Here is a 23533-nt window from a genome sequence, read left to right on the forward strand (position 1 = left end):
TTGTCTTGATGAGATTGAATCTTTGGTCACGGGCGGGCGGTGAAATGGCAATGTAGTTCACCTGCTGTTCCACAGCAGGTGTGAAATATGTATACTTCTCCGGTCAGTTTTAAAAAAAATTGCTGTGTTTACTCAGTCAGTTAATGTGTAAATTTGTCACTGCAGCTTTGGCAACATTTTGTTAATAAAAAAAATTATAATGGTTTATGAATCATTTTGGAAGGGGAATGAGTACAAATCCCAAATGAAACGGCTGCCAACCATCAAAGTACTGCACGGTTAAGGTCGGAGTGCGTCTGCGGTTTTATCTAGACAGTTAAGATGATGCCAAGTTATCGCAAATTGGGCATAATTGCCACAAATGTAGGAAATTAGTGAAATAAGAGGAGGGGTTTTGGTTTTTCTTGCTTTGATGTGCTATAAATAGAGTTTATCGGTTCGGATCTTCGCACGTCATAGACGGCATGCCTTGATACGATGCATGAATCATCGGTGTCTGACTACTTGTAAATCACGCAATTTGCTGTTCATTAGAAAATTTTAGCTTTTAATACAGTAAAACATGGCTAACCTGCTGCTAGTCTGCATGAAGCCAGATGGTAGTTTTGAAAAAATCACTTGCTATTTTTAAAAAAAGAACACTTTGTATTGCTGTAGGATTTTGACAGTTTCTGGTAGCTCTAGTCTTATTTTGTACACTGTCTAAAATTTAACTTGACCTTAAATGTTGTTCATTATTTATAAAATGCCTTTAGAACTTAAAAATGAGCACTGATTCACAGACGAGGACATTTGACACTAATCAAATAATGTTCGGAGTGTGACTGATCAATGAAGAGAAAATAAATCTCGTCAAGTTTAAAATCACAGTGAAGTTAGCACTGTGGTGGGTGAACTGCATTTTAAATATCACGGCGAATGGAGTAACAACTGATATAGCTTCAGAGCTGGAGCGCATTCCTGACATTTAAAAGGTAACTCTTGTTTCTCTCCCACCCCATCCAATTCCTGACTTACTGTAGGCTCTTATTGCTGTTTTTAAACTGTGATTCAGTATTTAAGTGGCCATGCTCCCTCCCAGCTTAAAAATCTAAAACCTGCCATCAGTATCACATAGATCAAATTGTGAGCAATTAGTCCAAATTGTGCTTTGGTCAGACTAGTTCCTGTTGCTGTTTTGTTTCAGTCTCATTTTCAGGAAAACTACACAATAGGATCTCATTACATTGCAGACACAAACTGAATGGTGAACTGTGTAAAAAGTGTAGAGATGTAATTGATGCAGAAGGCTATCTACCCAGATGTGGATTTGAATACAACCATTGATTGTGATATCGTTGACATCACAGATCAGTTGTCACTGGGACTTTTTCAATATTAACAAGCATGTCATGGTCTAATGATGGTACTTATGAGTAATGGCGGTATCTTCAGTACATCAATGAATTTAACAATTTTAGCAAAGGAGCTCTATATTGGTAGGCCACATCTAAAATTGTTGAAAATTTACCCTACATGGCAGGCATGACTAAGAAAATGTATTCATTATTGGATTTACAAAATATTTTTAGATTATGTTGGAGGAACAAATTAAGTACAGCAATGGTTTCAATGTTATTTGCAAGCTTGTACAAAGAAGCTGGTTGAAGGTGATGAATTAATGAGTGAAAAACCATTCAGTTTGTGTCTGCAATGAGATCCTATTGTGTAGTTTTCCTGAAAAATTATTAAAGCTTCCCATAGATTCGAAGCTCGGTCTCAACAGATTTGAAACATGCTATCCATCTTCACTGGTATAATATAGAGGAAGCCCTTTTTAAACTACAATATTTCTCTGCTAACCATTATGCTGAGCATATAAAACATCAGTCACTTTGAGGCATTTTTTGAAGTTCCTGAAGAAATCTGAATTGTTGAAGTATGGCTTGCTGCAAGGGTATTGCACTGCTTGTTAAAATATATTTTCCAGTACAAACTGAAATGTTGCTTCCTAGGGGGGAGAGTGATCTTCATGTGATGGGACTGTAATTTTGAGGGTTAGTAGGTGAAGAAAATGAGAAGGAATGCCCTTTCCCACAGGATTGAAGAAAAATATCTGTCTAATGCTAGCGCACCATTAAGGGAAATAAGTAAGAAAATCAAACTCTCAAATCTTGGGCAGAAAACGATGAGAATCCACTGGGAAGAATACAGCAATAAATTTTAAAAAAATGGCAAAGGTGGACAGAGGGAATCAGAAAAAAGTATAGCCATAGAAGCCAAATTCAACCGTAGGAAATAGTTCCAGTATTAGCGCAGCAAAAAGGTTATCAAAACAGAATTGACGTCATTTCAGGCTGCAAATAAAGTTGAAAGGATCAAGTAATAAGTACATATACGGACTCACTTTCTGCAAGTATACATCCAAGAGGAAATTTAGTAGTATGTCACCCATCACAGGAAGTTCGACAATTAAACCTAATGAGCTGGCATCAGTTGCGAGACGTGATCAACATCACTGGGATAGATCATATGTACCTAAGATACTACGTGAGATCTGTCAAGTCTCTTAAGCGGTCTGAATGTCTTTCTTTTATGGGAGTTTGCTTTTGCTGCTCTATACTTACTTGTATGTTGGCATAACCCAGGGATATCGTTTCATCGCTTTGTGACCTGGATTGGATTCTTGTGTTTTTCACGTGTACTTCTTCAGTGCGTGAGGGTGGACCGAGCGATCACTTGGTAAGATGAAACAAATTAAGCAGCTGCTTTATTTACCAAACAGGGGAACATCAAGAATAACAGTTAGAACTGGATTTACTTAGTCATCCATCCAACATTTTTTGTATATTATCAAAATGGACATGGTAAGCTACCCCACTTCAGTGTCATCTTGCTTGACTTAAAGTTCATTTACTAAGTCCTCTTTCCTGTGTTCCATCCTTCTCGCAATCTTTACTCTTTGACTGCCTTAGGTCTTCACAGCTCTCAATTTAAAAGCCCGAGTACAGCCAGTTTTTAGTCAGACTGGTTACCTACCTACCAACCAACTCCCCCTCTGCCCCGCCCTGCCTGAGTGTAATAAACCAGTGTAACTTGGCAATGGCCCCTGCTGAGTTCAAATGCCTGGAGTTGACCGAGCAGGACTTACGAACATGGGTGAGGATTTTGAAGTCTATGCACTGAGGAGTGGTAATCCAGTGAAGGTCGGCAAGGATAGGGATGACTGGTAAATGACACAAGATACTGGTGGCCAGGTTGTGGCTTAGTTGGAGTTTTTGCAGGGCAGAGCTCAGCAGGGGGTCAGAAAAGAGAACATTGTAAAAGAAGAAATAAAGTGCTGGAAACATGCAGCGAACAAGCCAGTCAGCTTCTGTTGAGAGAACATGAGTTAACCTTTCAGGTATGGACCCTTGGTCAGCATTGAGTTCTGATCGTGTCTACATTGAAACATTAACTCATCTGTTCTCTCTAGATGCTGTCTGAATTGCTGTGTGCTCTAATCATTTTCTGTTCTTGTTTCAGATTTCCAGCATCTGCAATTTTTTTGGTTATTGGAAAAGAGCCTGAAAGTGACAAGAGACAGAAAATTGTTCCATTTCTTATCCTAGTACTGGTGTTTGTTATGTTGTACTAGCTCAAAATCTATGTTTAAAGCCAGTCATTGTGACATCATGATTAGTATCACACAAAAATACCGAATGCATTGCGAATGCTTTTGTGTTACCTTATTCATGGAAAAATAACATCCTCTGTCACTGATGAGCTACTCTTGATCTCTGATCAAACTGGAACCTATGGGAAGATGGCGGGAAAAGACTTGAAAATAATCTGTTTTGTATGGGAGGTGTAAAATATGAAATACTTTCACCGCTAATCTGAACTCGCCTGCAGTTAATTATTAGGTCAACATGCTAAAAAATATAAAATATTTCATGCAGTTTGCAGTATCCTTTTATATATCCATTGTGTTCAGACTTCAAAGGACTTTGTTTCTGCTTGAAATAGATAATTGGATTATTTCAAACCTCTGGCACTGTAGAGATTGATTTTGAAGTTTAAATGGAATGAGCGGAAAACATCTAAACTCCAGCAACCATGAGGAATGAAAAATACAAAATATTGGGTGGCTTTCCCCAGATGGTACAGCTTTACTGTAGTCTACTGTACACCAATGTTCCCTCATTTTTTGGTGCACAGTCCCTTTAAATTTGCAGCACATGCACGGTATCTGTTCCAGCGGCCGCAGTTGGTGAGCTGCTTGCATGGGACCTTGTGATTGGTGCGCCGCGCACCTTCGGGGGAACATTGCTGTGCACTCCCACTATTTTCGATGAACAACCAGTATTAACCGGATCATAGACCACTGGTGGAATGTTTTAATCATTGCATTCTCTATGATGACACTCAAACGTACAGAATCCATATTCAAGTTTTGACTGTTCCATAAAAGGCATATTTATGCTAATGTGGTGGCACCACATTTGAGTAGGAATTAGTACTCCAGTGAAGTACTGAAGGAGTCCTATGTTGTTAGAGGTACTGTACTTCAAATCAGTCGACACAACACGTGTCTATCTCTTCTGGTGCAGATGAGCCAAGAGCAGAGAGTTCTGACCAATATTGCCCCATCAACCAAGACCACCAACAAATCCGAGAACTTATCATTATCTCATAGCTATTTGTGGGATCATGCTGTGTGCAAAATGGCCACGGTAAGTCATTGTGTGTAAAAATTCTTGAGAGCATTTGTGTCTTGAGGCATAATATAAATGCTGTTTCTCCCCCCATATAGTCACACTGCTTTAGCAATTAATGGGCTGAATTGAAAATGTCCTGCATTTTTTAATACTTTCAAACCAAAAAATTTCTGTTTAACCACAACTAATTTGGAATATATTCAGTAGCAATGGACATTGCATGCCTTTAATCTTTTTTAAATTTTTGGGCAGTTGCTTTGGTGCCTTGGGTATACCTCTCTGAAAGATACACTACAAAAACAAGTAATGACACTGCCCCCTCTTGTGTTCTTGTTCACCTCTTATTGCATTACAGCCCTGGCCAATAAGATGGGCATTTGACTTTCTCGCACTCCTTTGATGGTTCCACTCGGGAAGCAGTGACAGATGGTGCAAGAGTGAACCAAGTGACGAGCTGCCAATTCCCTTCACTTTCGGTTGGGAAATTCTTCTCCCTGAGATCATGACATTGAAGAGCTTATCCTGTGGAGAATTGGATGTGTGAGCCGTTATGATATTATTCTGGCACAGAATACTGGTGTACCAATATGCCATCTGCCCTTTCCAAGAATGCTCAAAGTATTACCTGCTCTTAATTTCCTCCTGCTAGTAGCAGTTTACACTGTGCTGGCCTGCCAAAGTGGGTTTGCAGGTATTTACTCAGTGTTTACAGTATTTTTACTATCTCTTAACTCATTCCAAGTGGTTTATTCTGTTTTCAGTGAATTTCCAACTTTCCTTCAGCAATCATTTAATAAGCCGCAACAGCTGTATTAATGCCAAAGTTCAGCGCAGTTTTTTTTTGTGCTAAATTTGTAGAATTTGAGAAGAGGTAGTCAAGAAATGTTTTAAATGGGTCGAAGAAGTACAAATGCAATAAAAGATGGAAATAGAAATGAGAGAAATTGGTAAGAGAAATATTAGAAACGATCACAGATAGCCGTCCATGATTGTAACCGGGATCTTCCTCCAAAGGGCAGAGCTCCAGTTCATCCTGTGGGAGCTCCAGAGCTCAGAATGAAGGCAGAACCAGTTTCTGAGAACATGTCTGGTTCAAAGGCAGCTTACTGGTCCTAGAATTTGTTAAATGAGCAAAGATTTCTTCGAGGATTCAGCTGAAAGCCCAACATCCAAGGTCTGCCAGATCTAGTCCCTGCAGCGTTATGGATGTTCCTATTTATTGTGGGACAACAGAAGAGTCTTGGACAAGAGGATCCTTTGCTCAGCTTCCAATATCATTGAAAACTTGATTTCTGAGCATCAAGAGAACTGTCCACATGGAATGCTTCGATGGCAGCTTGGTCTTAGCGGGTTGCTGCCCTAGAACACACAGTAAACTAGTTGTGTGGAAAGGCCAGGAAGTGGAAGGCTCTTATCCATTCAATAGCAAGTGCATAATCTTCGGAATACTAATTTCAGGGCAAAATTCATGGTATATAGAGGAGATCCTTATAAATAATGGCCAGGAATTTGCCGTCAGCGGCGAAGCAACGGCAGTCGCTGCTGACCTCGAAGAAAGCTGCCCACAAAGATCTAGCGATCTCTGGCATCACTTTCAGCTCTCCCGACCTTCGCTTGAATCTGGTGCCAAATAAAGCGACATCAGCATCCAGCAACAGTGATGCCATCAAGCTGGCTAAGCAGCCAATCACATTGAAGAATTTGCACAGACTGCAAACCAGGAAGTAATATGCACAGATATAATTAATTTGTAATAAATTTTACAGAGCGAAATAAAGATTGGGACGTACACATGGGAATCGGGATTAAGGTAGAAGGTGAAATATTGCAAACATAAAAAAAATATATATTTTATTACAGTTTGTAATTAATCATATTGGAAAAATTTGACACTCTACAAATATAAAAGTAGTTTTTCAAGGCTTAACAGTTGTTCAGTAGTCAGTATGCAGTTATAAACCCAGTTACACCTTTTTCAACAAGGCTTAATGTTTGAGGTTTTTTTAAACTGCGATATCCCATCATAAAAGGGGAAGATTTTGTCAGTTCAAGTGATTTCACTGATTGCAGCTCTGGAGAGTTCCACAGCACAACCTGTGGCGATGCAGGGAGTGACTGATCAACTTCAGGATTTCTGTGTTTATCTGCACACGTGCTAAAATCTGAAGTTGCTGTCAGTTTCAAAGGGATAACGATTGTGAGCGCTGGTGCTTTCACAGTCATTACCACCGCAAAATCAGGCCAATAAGTATTTTACTTTTGGTGAGTTATTTTCAACCTCCTCCAACTGCAGAGTGGTTGATATGTGAGCATATTCCCCACAAAAGCAAGTGAAGTGGTATGGCTCGGCTTCTTCAAAAGGTTCTGGGGGTGGGTGTAGTCCAAGATCAAATGCTCTACAGAACATGATCATCCTCTGCTAATTAGGATAGGGAGGAGAAGATGGAAGAAGGTTATGTATAATAGGCAACAGGCCAAGTTTGAATGGTGAGAATATTCTGGAGATTTGCTTGATTACCTCTTGAAATCAAGGAGTACTTAAGCAGACATTTCCTTTGAGGGATTACATAGGTAGTAGAGAGCCCATAACCAATTCTCTCAGCCTCTGAAATGATTGGCTGAATGCCTGTTTCTTCCATTTTTTTAAACCTGTTATAACTATTTCAAGACATGTTTGAGGTATAATCCAGACATTCCTGGTGACAGTGCCTCTGTTGCTGCTTTGCTCATAAACCTCTTAGCTGGTGCACCAAATGTAAGATGTGCAGACCAAGCAGCAAAGCAGCTGTGCTTATGTGCCTGATTATTTCCACATAGTGAATACAGACACGCTATGTATGTGAGTGATCTGTGGAATGTTAGTTATAAGCAACATGCTCTGCAGCCAATGGATAATTGTTAACAGAAGCCTGAAAATTTGTCGTGCAAATTTTGAAAATAATAGTCTTATTTTGTATTGCCCGGGCACCATCTTGTGTTAATGGCCCTTAATGAATTGTGTTTAAATTTGTGAAATAGTTGGGGGGAGGTCAGGAAGGCTGTGTTTGAAATCAGCAAATTGGAGCTCTTCTTAAAAGCTTGCTTTGCTAAAGGAGGTTATAGAGTCATAGAGTTTTACAGCACAGAAAGAGGCCCTTCGGCCCATCGTGTCTGCGCCGCCCATCCATCCCTGTCCAGTCTAATCCCATTTTCCAGCATTTGGTCCATAGCCTTGTATGCAATGGCATTTCAAGTGCTCATCCAAATGCTTCTTGAATGTTGTGAGGGTTCCTGCCTCCACCACCCTTTCAGGCATTGAGTTCCACATTCCAACCACCCTCTGGGTGAAAAAGTTCCTCCTCAAATCCCCTCTAAATCTCCTGCCCCTTACCCTGAATCTATGCCCCCTTGTTATTGACCCCCCTACTAAGGGGAAAAGTTCCTCTTTATCTACCCTATCTATGCCCCTCATCATTTTGTACACCTCAATCAGGTCCCCCCTCAGCCTTCTTTGCTCCAAGGAAAACAACCCCAGCCTGTCCAGCCTCTCTTCATAGCTGAGGCGCTCCATCCCAGGTAACATCCTGGTGAATCTTCTCTGCACCCTCTCCAAAGCAATCACATCCTTCCTATAGTGAGGCGACCAGAACTGCACACAGTACTCCAGCTGTGGCCTCACCAGCGTTTTGTACAGCTCCATCATAACCCCCCTGCTCTTATATTCTATGCCTCGGCTAATGAAGGTGGACTGTGTATGGCTGGTCTGTCAAATTTGGTTCTGTCTCTGCTTTTCCTTTTGGGCTGCATGCTGTAACTTTGCTAATGCAAGATTGTGGCCAATAGACCAAGGGGAACTGAAATGTGACACGCAGGTTTCTATTCTTTCTTTCTCCCCCTCCCCCAATTCCTTAGCTTGCTTGACAGCCCTGTGAAGATGGACAACTCACCATCTGGCAGAAGCTAGAGTATGAAAGTCACCTTTGTTGGCTTTTGATACTAGGAATGCCCAAACTTTTTGTTCAAGCCTTCCTTAATCTCGTGCTTTAAACCCAAGACCTTGCGTTAGCAGACTACTTTTGAAACTGCAAATATGGTTTGCAACAGTTAAGTGGGATGGTAAGGAGCAATTTCAATTTTATTGAACTAGCTGCAAGTATATGAGATCATGGAATGGGTGATGAACAAATTTCCCACCATTTTCTGAGCATTCTGTGTACTCAGTAACTTCCCAAATTGCCTAGAACAGGTCAGAAAGACGCTGGGGAATTGTAGCATTGGGGACATTGGGCAATTACAGCAAGCGCACACAAACAGCAATGTGATAATGACCAGATAATCTGTTTTTATTAATGTTGATTTAAGGGATAAATATTGACCAGGACAGCTGGGATAACTCCCCTGCTTTTCTTCGAAATGGTGCCATCGGATCTTTTGCATCCACTTGAGAGAGTTTAATGAAAGGCTGCACTCCCTCAGCACTGCAGTGTCAGCCTAGATTTTTGTACTCCAGTCTCTGGAGTGGGATTTGAACCCACAACCTTCTGGCTCAGAAGTGAGTGCTACCCACTGAGCCATGGCTGACAAACGCAAATAATCTGAACATCTCCACACGCTAATGAAGTGCTCATTTTTAGCAGTGGAAGGCTTCCTTAATGATGCCCACTGTTTCAGATGAAAATGAGTGGAACAGCTTCAACGTGCTCTAAAATGAAGGAAAGCCTCATTAGATATCACTTCAGGCATCACAACTCTCTTTTTAGATTGATTTTTTTCCCCCCATCGTCTTTAAATAAAGGTGACATTTGAAATGTCCTATTACTTTCTCACTTCTTGAATTGCTATCGTGAGGCTACTCTTGGTAATAGTCCCCAGGAGGTGAAACACAATTTTAAGACAGCAGTCAGCATTCTTCAGAAATGCAACAGCTGCCTGTTTGAAGTTCACCAAGGCAGTAATGCTTTTCAATTTTTGTATGTCATGAGCATTGGTCCTGATAAAGATATGTTGAATATTAAATGCACCTAAAATTTGTGAATATTGCCCCAAAAGTCAATACTTTCAGTTTCACCAAATTAAGTGCTGAATAACGACTCATTTATTACTGAAACATTTCCCATTCTGTTGAAAATATCTCTGAATTTAAGATTTATTGTTGGTGACAAAATTCATGAAATTGAGATGCTCCTTCTTCCTCAGGAAAAGTTTCAGACTCATCAAATTTTCACTGAAGCAATTCGACTGACTTAAAAGGTTTCCTTGTAGCAATGGGCGGGGGGGGGGGGGCTGTGTGGTGGAGGTGCAGGGAAGAGGAGGTCAGAATATCTGCTCTTTGAGAGCTATGGAGCCTTAGGCCACATTTAAACTTTAAATCCATGTTCCTATTAATTTCTCTAGATCTCAAATTGCTGATGCCCACAGATCTTGATGTTCTGATTGAAGGTATATCCCTTTAGTTGTCAGCCACGGCTGAGTTGGCAACACTCTCTCCTCTGAGTCAGAAGGTTATGGGTTCAAGCCCCACTTGAGAGACCTGGGTATAAAATCTCAGCTGACACTCCAGTGCAGTACTGAGGGAGTGCTGCACTGTCTGAGGTGCTGTCTTTTGGATGAGACGTTAAACTGAGGTCCTATCTGGTGGATGTAAAAGATCCCCTGGCACTATTCGAAGAGCAGCAGGGGAGTTCTCCCCAGTGTCCTGGCCAATGTTTATTCCTCAACCAACATCACTAAAACAGATTATTTGGTCGTTGTCACATTGCTGTTTGTGGGACCTTGCTGTGCCCAAATTGGCTGCCATGTTTCCTACATTACAGCAGGGACTGCACTTCAGAAGTACTTGATTGGCTGTAAAGCATTTTGCGACGTCCTGAGGTTGTGAAAGGCGCTATAGAAAGGCAAGGCTTGCTTTTTCATCATTAATGTAGCTGTGCGAAAAACCGTCCAATCAAAACCCCAAGGCTCTCAAAATAAACTCAATATAAACTCAAGTAGCACTGATTTGCATGAGTTTCAGTGGCTGGATTCCCAGCCAAGGGGGTTACTTAGTGAACCAGCTGTAATGTTTTAAACACTGCTACTGCTGTTTGTGGAAGTGTCTCTCACAGGCATTTGTTGCTTGCAAATCTGTCCCTTCAAAGGTTCAGCAATAGTCACTAGATCAAGTGATGGGAAATTTGTGATTTAACTGGCACCCAGTAATTTCTTTGTCTTTTGGGGTGCTCCGGATCAATAGATTTGAATATCTTCGCATACACTCTGCTATACTGCCTACTATTCCAAAAGAGAATATATGTTATCCAAGTTGAAGTAACTTCTTAAAAGAAACAAGGTGTTGATGATTTTTTTTGTGTGTAGCACTCTTGTGTACTGTTTGTGTTGATCTCTCGTGGGTCTCGTGTATTTTGGCATTCAAGAAATAATTAAAACTTCATGCCAAAGATCTTTCAGCTGTCCCCAAACAAGGTTCCTGAAAATGTTGGCTGAGACTTGATGGTCTCGTGAGAAGCAGAATTTGCAGCTTGATGTTTTTCAGACCCCCCAGCAGACGGTTAGGTCTTCAGCGAACAATTGTTAGACTCGTTGTCAACAGACTTGAAAAATCACTTGAAACAGTGAAGATCCGATTGATGCCTGCTTAAGTAAAATCAAGAATGTTATGTTCTGTTTAGCAGGCGCACTGTAGAGTTATCTGCTTGCTTTTGTTGATAGCTGGAAAATTATGTTTCATATATTGTACTATGTAGGATTTGAAACCAACTGGTTTATTTGTAACTAACTTGGCAAACAATAGGTACTTTGTTCCATCTGTTTGAGAAATACAAACTGTCCAATAAACTCTCTTTTGTGGAGAAATGGTCACCTGTTAGATTGCATGCATTATTCTTTGAATTTGCAAATGTTTACAAAGTTAACTTCAGTATTCTTGATAATTAGGAGTGAAGTAATCTATCGTGACAATGTATTTAAAGGAGATTTATAAATGCTCCTCTTCCCTCCCACCTGCCTCCAAAAAAAGCCTTGCCCGTTTCTTTATAAATACTAACAATGGTTTATCTTTAAGATTACATGGTGATGTTCATTCTTGATGTAGCATATTTCCCATACTGCAACAGTGACTACACTTCAAAAATAATTCATTGGCTGTGAAGTGCTTTGGGACGTCGTGAGGTCTTGAAAGGCGCTAGATAAATGCAAGTCTTTCTTTATATTTCTTAGATTACTGGTCATACCTATATTCCATCCAGAAAGAGCTTATAGCACCCCATCATGGCATGCCACTGTTGAATGCTTTTGGCATTATTGCCTCCACTATCTCAGCCAGTAGTCCACTTCCATGCATTGATTGTTTGTTTGTGTGAAAACTTGCATGTTATTGGTCGTAAATCTGCTTTTTGCTCATTTGAATCTGTGCCCTTTAAGCAGCTGTTGCAGATTTATTTGAAGTAATAATCAGATTTTCATGCTCTGGTGTTTGCTATCTGGCATACCTTTTTGTGAAGCACTTTTCAGCACCTTTTCAGTCAGCTATCAAGGCTAAAAAGTCCAAGTCTTTCAAGTCTTATTTCCTGAAGTTGTGCGTCAATTACTCGGGATCAGTCTTCGGGCTGTATTCTGCACTGCCTCCAGGACTTGGTGTCCTGGTGACCAGCACTGGCTATTGCTATGTTCTTTATGGAGCTAAAGGTAGTCGAACTTGCAGTATTTACTAAGCCCTGATCTATACAAGTCCTTGCAGTAGCATGGCTGAGCATTGAAGTTTGCACCAAGCTGTTGTGGCCCCACTGAGAGATGTGCTATTTGTTTTTAAATTAGAAATATGTTTGGAAAGTAACTTTTAGCTATTCAAAAGTTAAAGTAAATTACAAAATGTACCTTATATTTCTTTATATTTTTATAGTGTGATCCAAAAACAAGACTATTCATAGTCTACTCCTTGATGCTTTTCTTCAGTATTAAGTATTTCCCATGTTACAATGAAGGTTGAGGTTAATTTCCTGTTTCATTTGTCATTCTAATCAGTTTATCACAATACAAACCAGTTTTTTCTCTCTTCCCCCTCCCCTATTTAAGGAGAGCCCCTATTGATTGTGAAGATGCTATATAGGTTGTTTATAGTAAAATCTTGTGCCAGCACCCTAGGTTTCGCTGCTATGATTGCTTCCTTTGTGGTCGAGCAGAGCTGCTTGTGTCTCGTTCTGTACAAAATATAGCGACTGTTTACGATTCAATGTGGGAGCGTCCATAGCCGGCATTCCAACAGGAAGTGCGATTGTGTAGGAATTAAATGCTATTGTTTGAAGTGCAGTATCCTTTTATGCAAAAACAAGCTTAACATGAATGTGGAAGTGAGATTAGTTGTATATATGTAAGCCAGGGCTGGCAAGGATTCTGATTGGGTTGCTAATCTAAACAAGTAACAAAAACAATTTTTGTAAACTTGCAGGGTTGGGGGATTAGGTGAGTGAGCACACTATCCTTTCACTTTTATGGGTTTGAATGCTACACTCATTGTTCAGACTGAAGTAGTCTCTGTACTGAATGCAAGTGTCTTGGGTGAAATGAGTCCGGGCACACTCCACCGAGTTCTCAGTGCGTACGTGTCAGCCACATAAAACAATTCAGCATCTGAGAAGCTCTAGCATTGTTGATGTGCTAATGAGAGGGGAAAAAAATAGTATTGCAGTAGTCGTTTAACATCACGATATTCCAAAGTGGTTTACAACCAATTAATTACGTTTGAAGAATAGTCACTGTTGTGTAGGCAAATGTGGTAACCGCAGTTTCTGACTGTTAATTAGGTATCTCTTTGGGATAGCGTAGAAGGAACTTGATAGCATGAGACATGTGCAGAATAGTTGCTCACAAGAAGTAGCATAAACCACATAATTAGCTGTTGGGGGAAAAAAATAATGAATTGGTTACTTTTGGGGGAGTTCTTTATTTTAGCTCATCTGATCTGTATCATTGCTCACTGAGTCAGAGCAAACACCATATTTATAATAAGGTTGTTACACAATACAGCAGACCATGTATTGTCTGGGCCACTGAACAAGCCATATTCTTTTAACGCAAGCGGTATTCCAGGATTTTTACTGGTGATTTGGGGAACATATTCCATAGATAATAAATTTTTGTCTTTTTTAGTGGCCTTTATTCATAATCGCCTGTGGTGCTGCTTACAGTAAGTCAGAGCATGGTTTTATAAGGTCAGGAATATTATAAATAGGATGCATGTGTGTGCCCCTTTAAGGTTGGAAGGTATAATTGCTCTGCATTCTTGAAATGTGTGCTGGGGCAGTTACAAGTCAGGCTGCAATTCAGAACCCTGCCTTTATTTAGCCATTTAAGTTGCGAGACACTAAGGAATTGCTATGGTCTTGGAGCAACGATGTTGAAATACACTGCGTTTTCAAACACTTTTTGTATCTTTTTTTTAAAAAAAAGGATAGGCAAGCGCAGAATGTGTAAGTTTTGGTAATCATAACAATCGTTGTCTAAAATGTTTAAACATTTTCTCATTAACCCTAACCTGAAGCCGTACAATTGTTTTTTTGTTTTAACATAACTTGTTGATGACCTGCTGTAACAGAGAGAGAGAGAGAGTGCTTGTTGGGGCGGGAGGATCAGGGCTGGGAGTCCCTAACACAGGATGAAGAACGCAATCAGGTGTAGAATAAAGCTGCTGAGTAAATTTGCCTAGATTAGAATAAGTTTGACTGTGATGAGGCGTTACAAAGAAGCATTACAGAAAATGCTAGACTAAACCTTACACAATTGTTGCAGGATGCTGTGTGCTGTGCACAAAATTTGTAATAAGCAATAGAGATTAATAGATCTGTATAGTAACAAAACGGAGTAGCTGCAGCACTGGTAAATTTAGAATGTGACTACAGATACTCCAATTTATCACCCCACTAGGCCAGTCGCTGTTTGTAAGTAAAGCAGCATAATAAGGTGGTGCCAGAGATAACCAACTAGGAAACTTTGTCTCGCTGCTTCAATAGTGGCAGATGGCACGGAAAGATTTGGCGGTTTCACCAGGATATTAATGGGTACATTGGCGGTTTCCCATAGCACAACAGCTCCTGGGCAGTGAGGGTTGACTGTTATCATCCACACGCGGAGGGCCATTCCTGATTATTGCACTGGCTGAGGGGGAGCGGGGCAAGTGAAAGTGGTGTTTTTTGGGGACTTTCAGTTTGATGCTTAATATTTATGAGCAGCTTTTGTGGCCCGAGCATAAAGATGGTGGAGTTTCTGCTTCAGTACTAACAGTTCTTGTCGTGGACTGATAAGCCAGATATGCCTCTCGAAGCGGGCGTCTCTGGCATTTAGTGAGTTGTAACAGTAGCTTTAAGTTACAGTATTTGACTGTCAAAACGATGGCAGTCAAATGATTTTTATTCATCCTGGAGCTGAGCTTCGGACACAATAATGCTCTATTATGAAGACTCTAACTTTGCCTGCTTCTGCCACTAAAACCCTCATTCATGGGAGAGGAAGAGGTCCTCATAAAAGTGGCAGTGTAATGCATCTTTTAATTCTATTAAGTGAACTTGTATTCCCCCCCCCCCCCCCCCCAAAAGAAAAACTGATCTAATCAACACCAGCGTGAAAATAATCATCAGCATATGCTATACAATTAGCCGCAGCTTACTCCATGTCATGTTTCATTCCCAGGAGCAAATCCCCAGTAATCAGACCTCAAAAGCAACAATGCAGGAGCCGCAAGAGTTAGTGGAAGAAACGGTTACCATTGAAGAGGACCCAGGCACGCCCACCTCCCATGTATCTGTGGTGACGTCAGATGATGGAACTACAAGACGGACTGAAACTAAGGTAAGAGATTGTTAGATTTTTAACTTGAGGCACCATTTTTTTTGGGAGGGGGCCCCACTGGTCAACGCCCTCCCACCCATCCTTCCTGCTCGGGTACGTCAGCTGATTCATTTTCATCCTGCCATTCCACAGCATACTGTGCCACCCTGAGGCAAACAACTGTTGTTTTCTTCTACTTGAGTTGTCCCAAGGGGAATGTATATTAAGGGAACCAATGATGCTAACACTAACCGTTAGTTCTTAAGACGTGAGATTATCTTGTTTTATTCTATCTGGTTATTGCACATTTAATTTGGTTAAGACACAATGGAGCAGGAAGTAGCAGTTACTTAATTGGAGAATGAGATCAATTTAGTTTTAAAAGAAGTTGCGTCCTGCAGTGTTCTGAAGTTTTTAAATCGTTTTATCATGATGCATTTTAGATAGCGTTCAGTGAATATTGAGAAATGTCTGTCAAGTGTGAAGTTGGGTCCACTATGTTGCTCAGTGTTGTAAACATAGCCTTCCTGATTTATGACTAGCAGGGGTAATGTCAGGATGGTATGGTGTTACCAATATTTGACCTGAAATGTTGCTTGTGATCGCTTTCCCTTCAGTTATGTGGGTGTTGACTGGGAAAGCTCCTGATCAATATGCATTACTCAGTACTAGAAGGAATAAGCGGCAGGGTCAGGGCTCTGCTTTGCCACAAAAAAGGCATGTAACAGAACGACAGGAAGTGACTCCTGCAGCTTGAAGATCAACTGCAGACCATATGCTGCTGGGGGTTTGGAGTGTCAGTGCCAGTTTTATTTCTGTCTGTCAAAACCTATTGACCCCATGATGACAGGCAAGTCTGATTTCTTGCAGCAGATTTTACCTCTGCAGAATTGTAGCTTTTCAGGGACTTGGCTATAATTAGCTAATAATAGGTGCTGCTAATCAACCAATTCTAGCAAGGCAATTATGCAGTTCCACATTTTCATTATCCCTGTAATACCCACAGTTGCATTAGCTATTGCTGCTAAAACATTAATATTAGCCAACACAAAAGCAAAACACTGCGGATGCTGGAAAATTTGAAAAATAGAAAATGCTGGAAATACTCAGCCGGTCAGGCAGCATCTGTGGAGAGAGAAACAGAGTTAACGGTTCAGGTCTGATTTTTTGTCAGAACTGCAAGAAGTTGGTGATTTAACAGTTTTTAAGCAAGTACAAAGGCAGGGAAAGAAGTGGGGGAGAGGAGGAGGAGGAGGAGGAGGAGGAGGAGGGAAGGAAAGAACAAACAAAAGGGAAGGTCTGTGATGGGGAAGCAAAAGTGATTAAATGACCAAAGGGATGAGGGTGCAAGGCAAAAGGGGATGGTAGTGGAACAAGTAAAAGAACAAAAGATGGGTCTAGATAAGCTGTAAATGGCAACAGCAGACCTGCTCTCTGGAAAAATGGGTGCAGTGGTTATTATCTGTGGTTATTGTGAACAATGTTGAGTCCAGAAAGTTGTGAAGCACCTAATTGGAAGCTGAGGTGCTGTACCTTGAGCTTCGTTGGAACACTAGGAGTAGAAGTACGAGGACAGAATGGGAGTGGGCCGGAGAATTAAAATGGCAAATAACCGGAAGCTCAAGGTCATGCTTGTGGACTGAACGGCGGTGTTCAGCAAAGCGATCACTCAATTTGCGTTTCTCCTCCCCAGTGTAGAGGAGACCACATCGTGAGCAGTGTATACAGTATAGAAGTGCAACTAAATCACTATTTCACCTGGAAGGAGTGGTGATGGGAAGGGAGGTGGTGAAAGGGCAGGTGTGGGAAGGTGCCGTGGGCATGATGAATGAATGTACCTCCACCTGCAGTGCTATGCCACCACACAACACATCTTCCCCTCCCCTCCCCTTTCAGTGTTCTGAAGGGACCGATTCCTCCACGACATCCTGGTCCACTCTTCAGTCATCCTCACGCTGATCCCTTTCCCATGGCACCATTCCATGCAAGCGCAGGAGATGCAATACCTGCCCTTCTACCATCTCCCCACCATCCAGGGCCCCTGAACACTGCTTCCAGGTGCAACAGCGATTTACTTGTACTTTTTTCAATTTAGTACACTGTATTCGCTGCTCACGATGCGGTCTCCTCTACACTGGGGAGATCAAATGCAGATTGGATGATCACAAGGATGAAAGATCACAGAGACATGAAATGTTCTTTTTTCCACAGCTGCTGCCTGACCTGAGTGTTTCCAACCTTTTCTGTTTTATATTTAAGAATAATTGGCTTTTTTAGTGACACATACTGGGCTTAGATTGGTCTCATACACAATTTAGCAAATTAAAAAAAAAAAAAAAAAAAATGCTTGCTGTAGTATGTTGCAAGTTAAAGGTAACTATTCTTTTACAGGAAACTTTGTGCTATCCGGGACCGAGCTGTTGCCGTTCCCTCAAAACTGCCGGACACTCCAGTGCTAATGTTGCAAGATACGGAAGCTTTTGAGCTCCGTATCTGTCAACAAACCCAACAGCTTCTAAACAGTCGTAACGTCTCTGTAGCTTAGCAACAGCTTCAGCAGACCTTGCAGAGCTTGACTGTTGAGGAAAAAAGCAACGAGAAGAAAAAAAACCTACGAGAAGAAAAAAAACCTAACAAAAACGGCTCCTGATTTTTGCTGGTGGCTCGAGCATTCCGGACAGTTAGCCTCCGGATAACAAAGTTTCCTGTACATTAAAAAAAAAATTATAAGTGGGTGTGCGATGCATCACCTATCGCTGGCGGGGACATTCAGCCCTCATACCTTTTACCAGTCCGAATTGAAGTGACTTCCTGGCAGAGTAGCACGGTTTTTTGGAATTTGTGATTCAGAGAGCCAGGGGCATGTAATATTAAAAATCACATTGTAAATGCATATCTTAAGCTACAAAACTAATACTATATTGGCATCTCCCAGAGGTGGCTCGTCTGGTGAGGCACCTTGAGTTTTTTTGTGCACATGAGCAGGGAATCGATGATCATTGTCTGCACGCAGATGTGCAGACCTGCTGCTTGCACCGTACATTCATTTGTCATTGCCAAAATCTGAGCCACAGTATTGGACTAAGGCCAGTATAATTTGCTATGCTCCGTTTCCAGACTCTGAAACTGCTGTTGTGACCCCTCTGTCAACTTATCTGCATGTAATGTTGTCTTTAATTAATAAGAGAAGCCAAGGAGTGTGTGTCTAAATATAGAAGTTATTTCTATCATAGTTATTTAATTCATCCTTTGAGTAATGCACTTACTTGGACTCATCCAAACATTTTATTAAATTTTTTCTTGAGTTAGTGGTGGTTTTCCACAGGAAGGGCCCATTGCCATGGTAACACGCGTGCTTTGTGAGGCATGTGGAGCTGTGCCTCAGCTGTTAAAAAGGTCTCCAGCTGTCACGGTAGCTGCAGTATCTATTAACAGCCAGCAGCGCACTTGTTTATGCTGCATGGCTGCAGATCCTGTTGGTCCAGGAGAGAGCTCTGAGCATGCATGGAAACAGGTTAAATGCTTTTTGAGGGAGTGTTAGTGGGAGTGTGTGTACAACCAAAACACAAACAAGCTCTGCGTCAGTTTAACAGTGACCAAGAGGTCTAACTGTAACTGCATTCCGTGCCATGTCCAGCTGAAGCATCATGTGACTGTCTCCCAGTGCAGGTCTCGCTCTGCTTCAGCATCCAGCTAGGACCTGACTGAAGTTAGACTGTTATTGCCACTCATGTCACTCACTGCTGAGCAAAGACTGAGCACGAGTGCAATACTGCAAAAGTTGCAATATAACTGCACCCTAAATGACATGCCCCCTAAATGACATGCCCCTCCCACACACAATTATGCAAGTTTAGTGAAGATTCCAGTTTGTAGACTGATGCGATGTTCATATTTTTAATGGACTTTTACATACTTTTCACGATTCTGTTCTGCAAATTGTTACTTGCTGTCCAACGTTCTGAGCTGTGGAATGTCTGTTCTTGGATAAAGCTTCATTATTTGATGATTTGCAAACCTTTGGCTGATGGTCAGGAAATGTTGCATCACCCAGCCAGTCTGTTTCTTAATACACTGCTCAGTCAATAAAAAACCCTTGTAATATTGTTCCCAGACTGCCCATTATTCTGATTTGAAACAGTAATGAATATTATTAGTGAATAACCGTTTGATTCTGTGTCGTATAGATTAATACTTGTGCATCTGGCAACCACGCCTTGATTTAGGGTGAGAATACTAACTTGGTAACTGGAAACCTATCCAGAAAAAGTCATATCTTGCACTGTACATTTTATGCAGTAATTTATGGCAAGTTTTGTATAGGCGCTTACATGAATTTAAAATGCTGTTGATGGGGAAACTCTGGGGTGATTTTGTGATGCATCTATTCCCTAACTTTGCTTTGATTTTAAGAGCATAGGAATATTTAGAACATTAATCACCCAGCTGTGAAACGAGAAAAAGGAGCCTATGTTTTGATCAGTGAAAGAAAGGAACAGCTGGACCTTTGCACTGCATCTTAGCCACTTGATTGAGTTGCTTTTACATAAGCTCATGCCAAGTGACCGCCTCGCATCTGTGAAATCCCGTATCTACTCCTACACCTACACTGGTCAAGGTGGCGGCTGAGACGGTCCGGTGCTAGCACGCTCTCCCTGCTTCGGGTGGCCCGCTCGCTCCCGCAACCGGAGCAAAGTGTTCGGCGAGTCGGGCGGAGGCAGCGCAGCGCGGCGAGCAGCAGCCACGACGACCCGATGCAGCACGTTGGCCGGCAGCTCCATGGCAGGAAGCTCGCAGTCCGACTGGGATGGGGGGGGGAGCCGGGCATGGCGGCCAGAGGTCAGATCGTGAGCGGGAGAAGCAGGCCACCACACGTGGAGCCGGCAGCAGTGAGGAGGAGGCCGCTGTGACGAGGTGGACGGAGCGGCTGAGGGACATCGTGCTCCCACTGCCACTGGAAGCCATTGAACTGACTTTCTGAACACGGCGCTGTAAGAATAGCTGACGTGTCCCTACGGGGAGTAAGCATTCCATTGTACTTGTACTAGTACTGGTTACATATGGCAAATTAAAATTGAATTGACATTAAAAAAAAGTTGAAAAACCATTACACGGCACAACTATCACCCGGTGACAGTTACGGAGACCCTGGTTGGAGACGCGACCAGTTACTGTCGAACTTGACCCGACGTGTTTCTTTTAAAAATAATTAACCCTGTATCAATATTTTTTGGGTTTTTGTGTTTAGTCCTGTTAATAAATTAACATGTATGCCATTATTGTTTATGCTATGAACAAAAGTAAGTGAAGAAGGCTAAATGTTGGATGCACAGTTGCAATATCTTTGTATTGACATTTTTAGAGCCGTAAGACCAGTATTTGTGTCAAAAATATTCTGATGCCCCTAAGCTGAAGGTTTGACTTGCTAACCAGCACTAGTTTTTGCTTGTACGGATCAACAAAATGAAGTGCGTTCTTAATACATGTGTGAAAGCAATTATTTATTAGTGATTAACATCTGTTTAGTCAGTCATCTGGCTCCGAAGTTGAATATCTTTAACCTTTAACATTTGAGCAGATAGGGTGCAATTCAGTTTACCTTCTGCATGGGAGCAGTTGCTGCCCTTTGTGGTGACCATGATGGACTTGCCTCCCTGCTATAATGGACAGCAAGACAGAGTTATAGTTCTGTCCATGCCTAAACTGTTTATTAAATTGGAATGATGAATGACCAGCTATAGGAAGTATATGATCATGTTTGTCTTGCGCAGTGTTTGATTTTGCAGGAACTGGGAATTCAGTTCTACGTGGTTTTTTCCCTGGTGCATACTGGAGTTTCTCGGCATCCTCCCCACAACACACGCCCACCCAGCTTTGTGTCATCTGCAAACTTGGAGATATTACATCTAGTTCCCTCGTCTAGATCATTCATATATATTGTGACTAGCTGGAGTCCTCGGACCGATCCCTGCGGCACCCCACTAGTCACTGCCTGCCACTCGGAAAAAGACCTGTTTATTCCAACTCTTTGCTTCCTGTCTGCCAACCAGTTCTCTCTCCGTCAGTACCTTGCCCCCAATCCCATGTGCCTTAACTTTACACGCTAATCTCTTATGCGGGACCTTATCGAAAGCCTTCTGAAAGTCCAAATACACCACATCCACTGGTTCTCCCCTATCTATTTTACCAGTTACATCCTCTCAAAATTCCAGTAGATTAGTCAAGCACGATTTACCTTTTGTAAATCCATGTTGACTTTGTCCGATCCTGTCACTGTTTTCCAAGTGCTCTGCTATTAAATCTTTTATAATGGACTCTAGCATTTTCCCCACTACCGATGTCAGGCTTGCCGGTCTGTAATTCCCCGTTTTTTCTCTACCACCCTTTTTAAATAGTGGGGTTACATTAGCTACCCTCCAATCCATGGGAACTGTTCCAGAGTCTCTAGAATTTTGGAAGATGACCAGCAATGCATCTACTATTTCTAGGGCCACTTCCTTAAGTAGCCTAGGATGGTTGAGACTGCAGTGAATCCTTCACTAAAATCTACAGAATTTAATGTATTTACTGCCTAATAATCATTTGTCCATTATATCTCTCTGGTTCACCTGCATTTACAGCAGTTAGATTGCTCCTTTTTGTGTGTTCACAGTTGATTACAATTTTACAACAGAAAAACAAATTTCACATCAGCCCTTGCACTACAAGGCATTTAAAACACTTGTACAAAACCTTCATTAGGTATCCAGAGGATTGTTTAGCATAAACACTACTTTCCAAATGTTTACTTCCTGTGGTACAGCAGTTTCTATGCATTGATCAATACATCCCTAAATCTGGTTTCCCTTTTTGTGTGGCTGTGTATGTTTGTGGCGAGATTAATATTACACACTCTGTGAAGTTCTTGCTCATGTACCAATCAATATTTGTATAAATTTTGTGTTTGCAGGTTACTAAAGTGGTTAAAACTGTGACCACCCGAACGGTACGTCAAGTGCCACTTGGACCAGATGGATTGCCTGCAGATGGGTCATCGCCTGCTGGCAGTTGTACAGATTCCATTGACAGAAGATACATGAAAAATGGAGACCGTTACATCACACCACAGGCGAATTCTACTTTAAACAGAGTCTACAACAACTATCCAGATTCGTATGAGAATCACCATGACCTGTACCGTTCATACACTGGCCAGGATGGATTTGCAGATGTATCTGATAACTACGGGAGCCTGTCGCGAGGAGTTCATTACCGCCCCCGTTACACTTACATGCCACGTGACAACTACAGACCAGATGAAAGTTACACATTGCCAAGTAGAAACAAGTATGCTGTTGCCCAGCCACAAGTGCAACCAGATGGCAGTGTTGACCTGAGCCAATCTCAACCAGAACGGTTCCAGCCAGAACCTTATGGACTTGAAGATGACCATAGAAGTCTAGGACCCGATGACGATGGGTATGAACTGGATGGCGAGCCGGAACCAGAACCAGATTACTCCACAATAGGTCGAAGGGCACCCATGAGGGCTAATGGAAGGAGACCAAGGAGGTCAGAATTTGACTCTTGTAATGATACCTGCAATCTTTCACCATGGATGCTGCAATACATTGTAGATGTCCAAAGTGTGATTGACAACATACAGGAAACTCTTTTTTTATCCGGGACCGGCGTGGTGCCGGTTGATCAAAAAGTCCGGATTACAGAGAGGTATACTTACCAAGGTACGAGAGCCCCGTACACGGCCACAGGTGCAGGAGTCCCGGTTACACGGCCACAGATTCAGGAGTCCCTGTTGCACGGCAACAGGTGCAGCAACCCCGGTTACATGGCCACTAATATATAATAAAAACTTAGCTGAACCTACTCCTGAATTTTGCTGGTTGAGAGATTTCTGGATATTTCGGTGCCGGTAAAAAGAGAGTTTCCTGTATCAGTTTTGACCAATATAGTGGTGCTTTCCCTTGGTTAGTTAATCTGCTGTGCTTGTACTTTTCTTTCCACCTTTTGTTAGTTTTACTCTTTCTCCGTGATATTTCTGGAGGGTCAGAGTAAGG

The 23533-nt window shown here is 41.7% G+C and overlaps 1 protein-coding gene across 11 annotated transcripts in view; it reads left to right on the forward strand.

The window, feature by feature from the left end:
* arvcfb (ARVCF delta catenin family member b) overlaps positions 1-23533 on the forward strand; it is a 369553-nt gene that overhangs the window by 233229 nt on the left and 112791 nt on the right. For all 11 annotated transcript variants that reach the window (XM_086011973.1, XM_086011979.1, XM_086011978.1 and 8 more), the window contains 2 exons: positions 15339-15497; positions 22426-23027. In XM_086011973.1, coding sequence (XP_085868099.1) covers positions 15339-15497; positions 22426-23027 — 761 coding nt within the window. The remainder of the gene's footprint in view (positions 1-15338; positions 15498-22425; positions 23028-23533) is intronic.

This window comes from Somniosus microcephalus, chromosome 19, assembly GCF_052327205.1.
Source record: "Somniosus microcephalus isolate GS21.2 chromosome 19, FLI_Smic_1.0, whole genome shotgun sequence".
Lineage (NCBI taxonomy): Eukaryota > Metazoa > Chordata > Chondrichthyes > Squaliformes > Somniosidae > Somniosus > Somniosus microcephalus.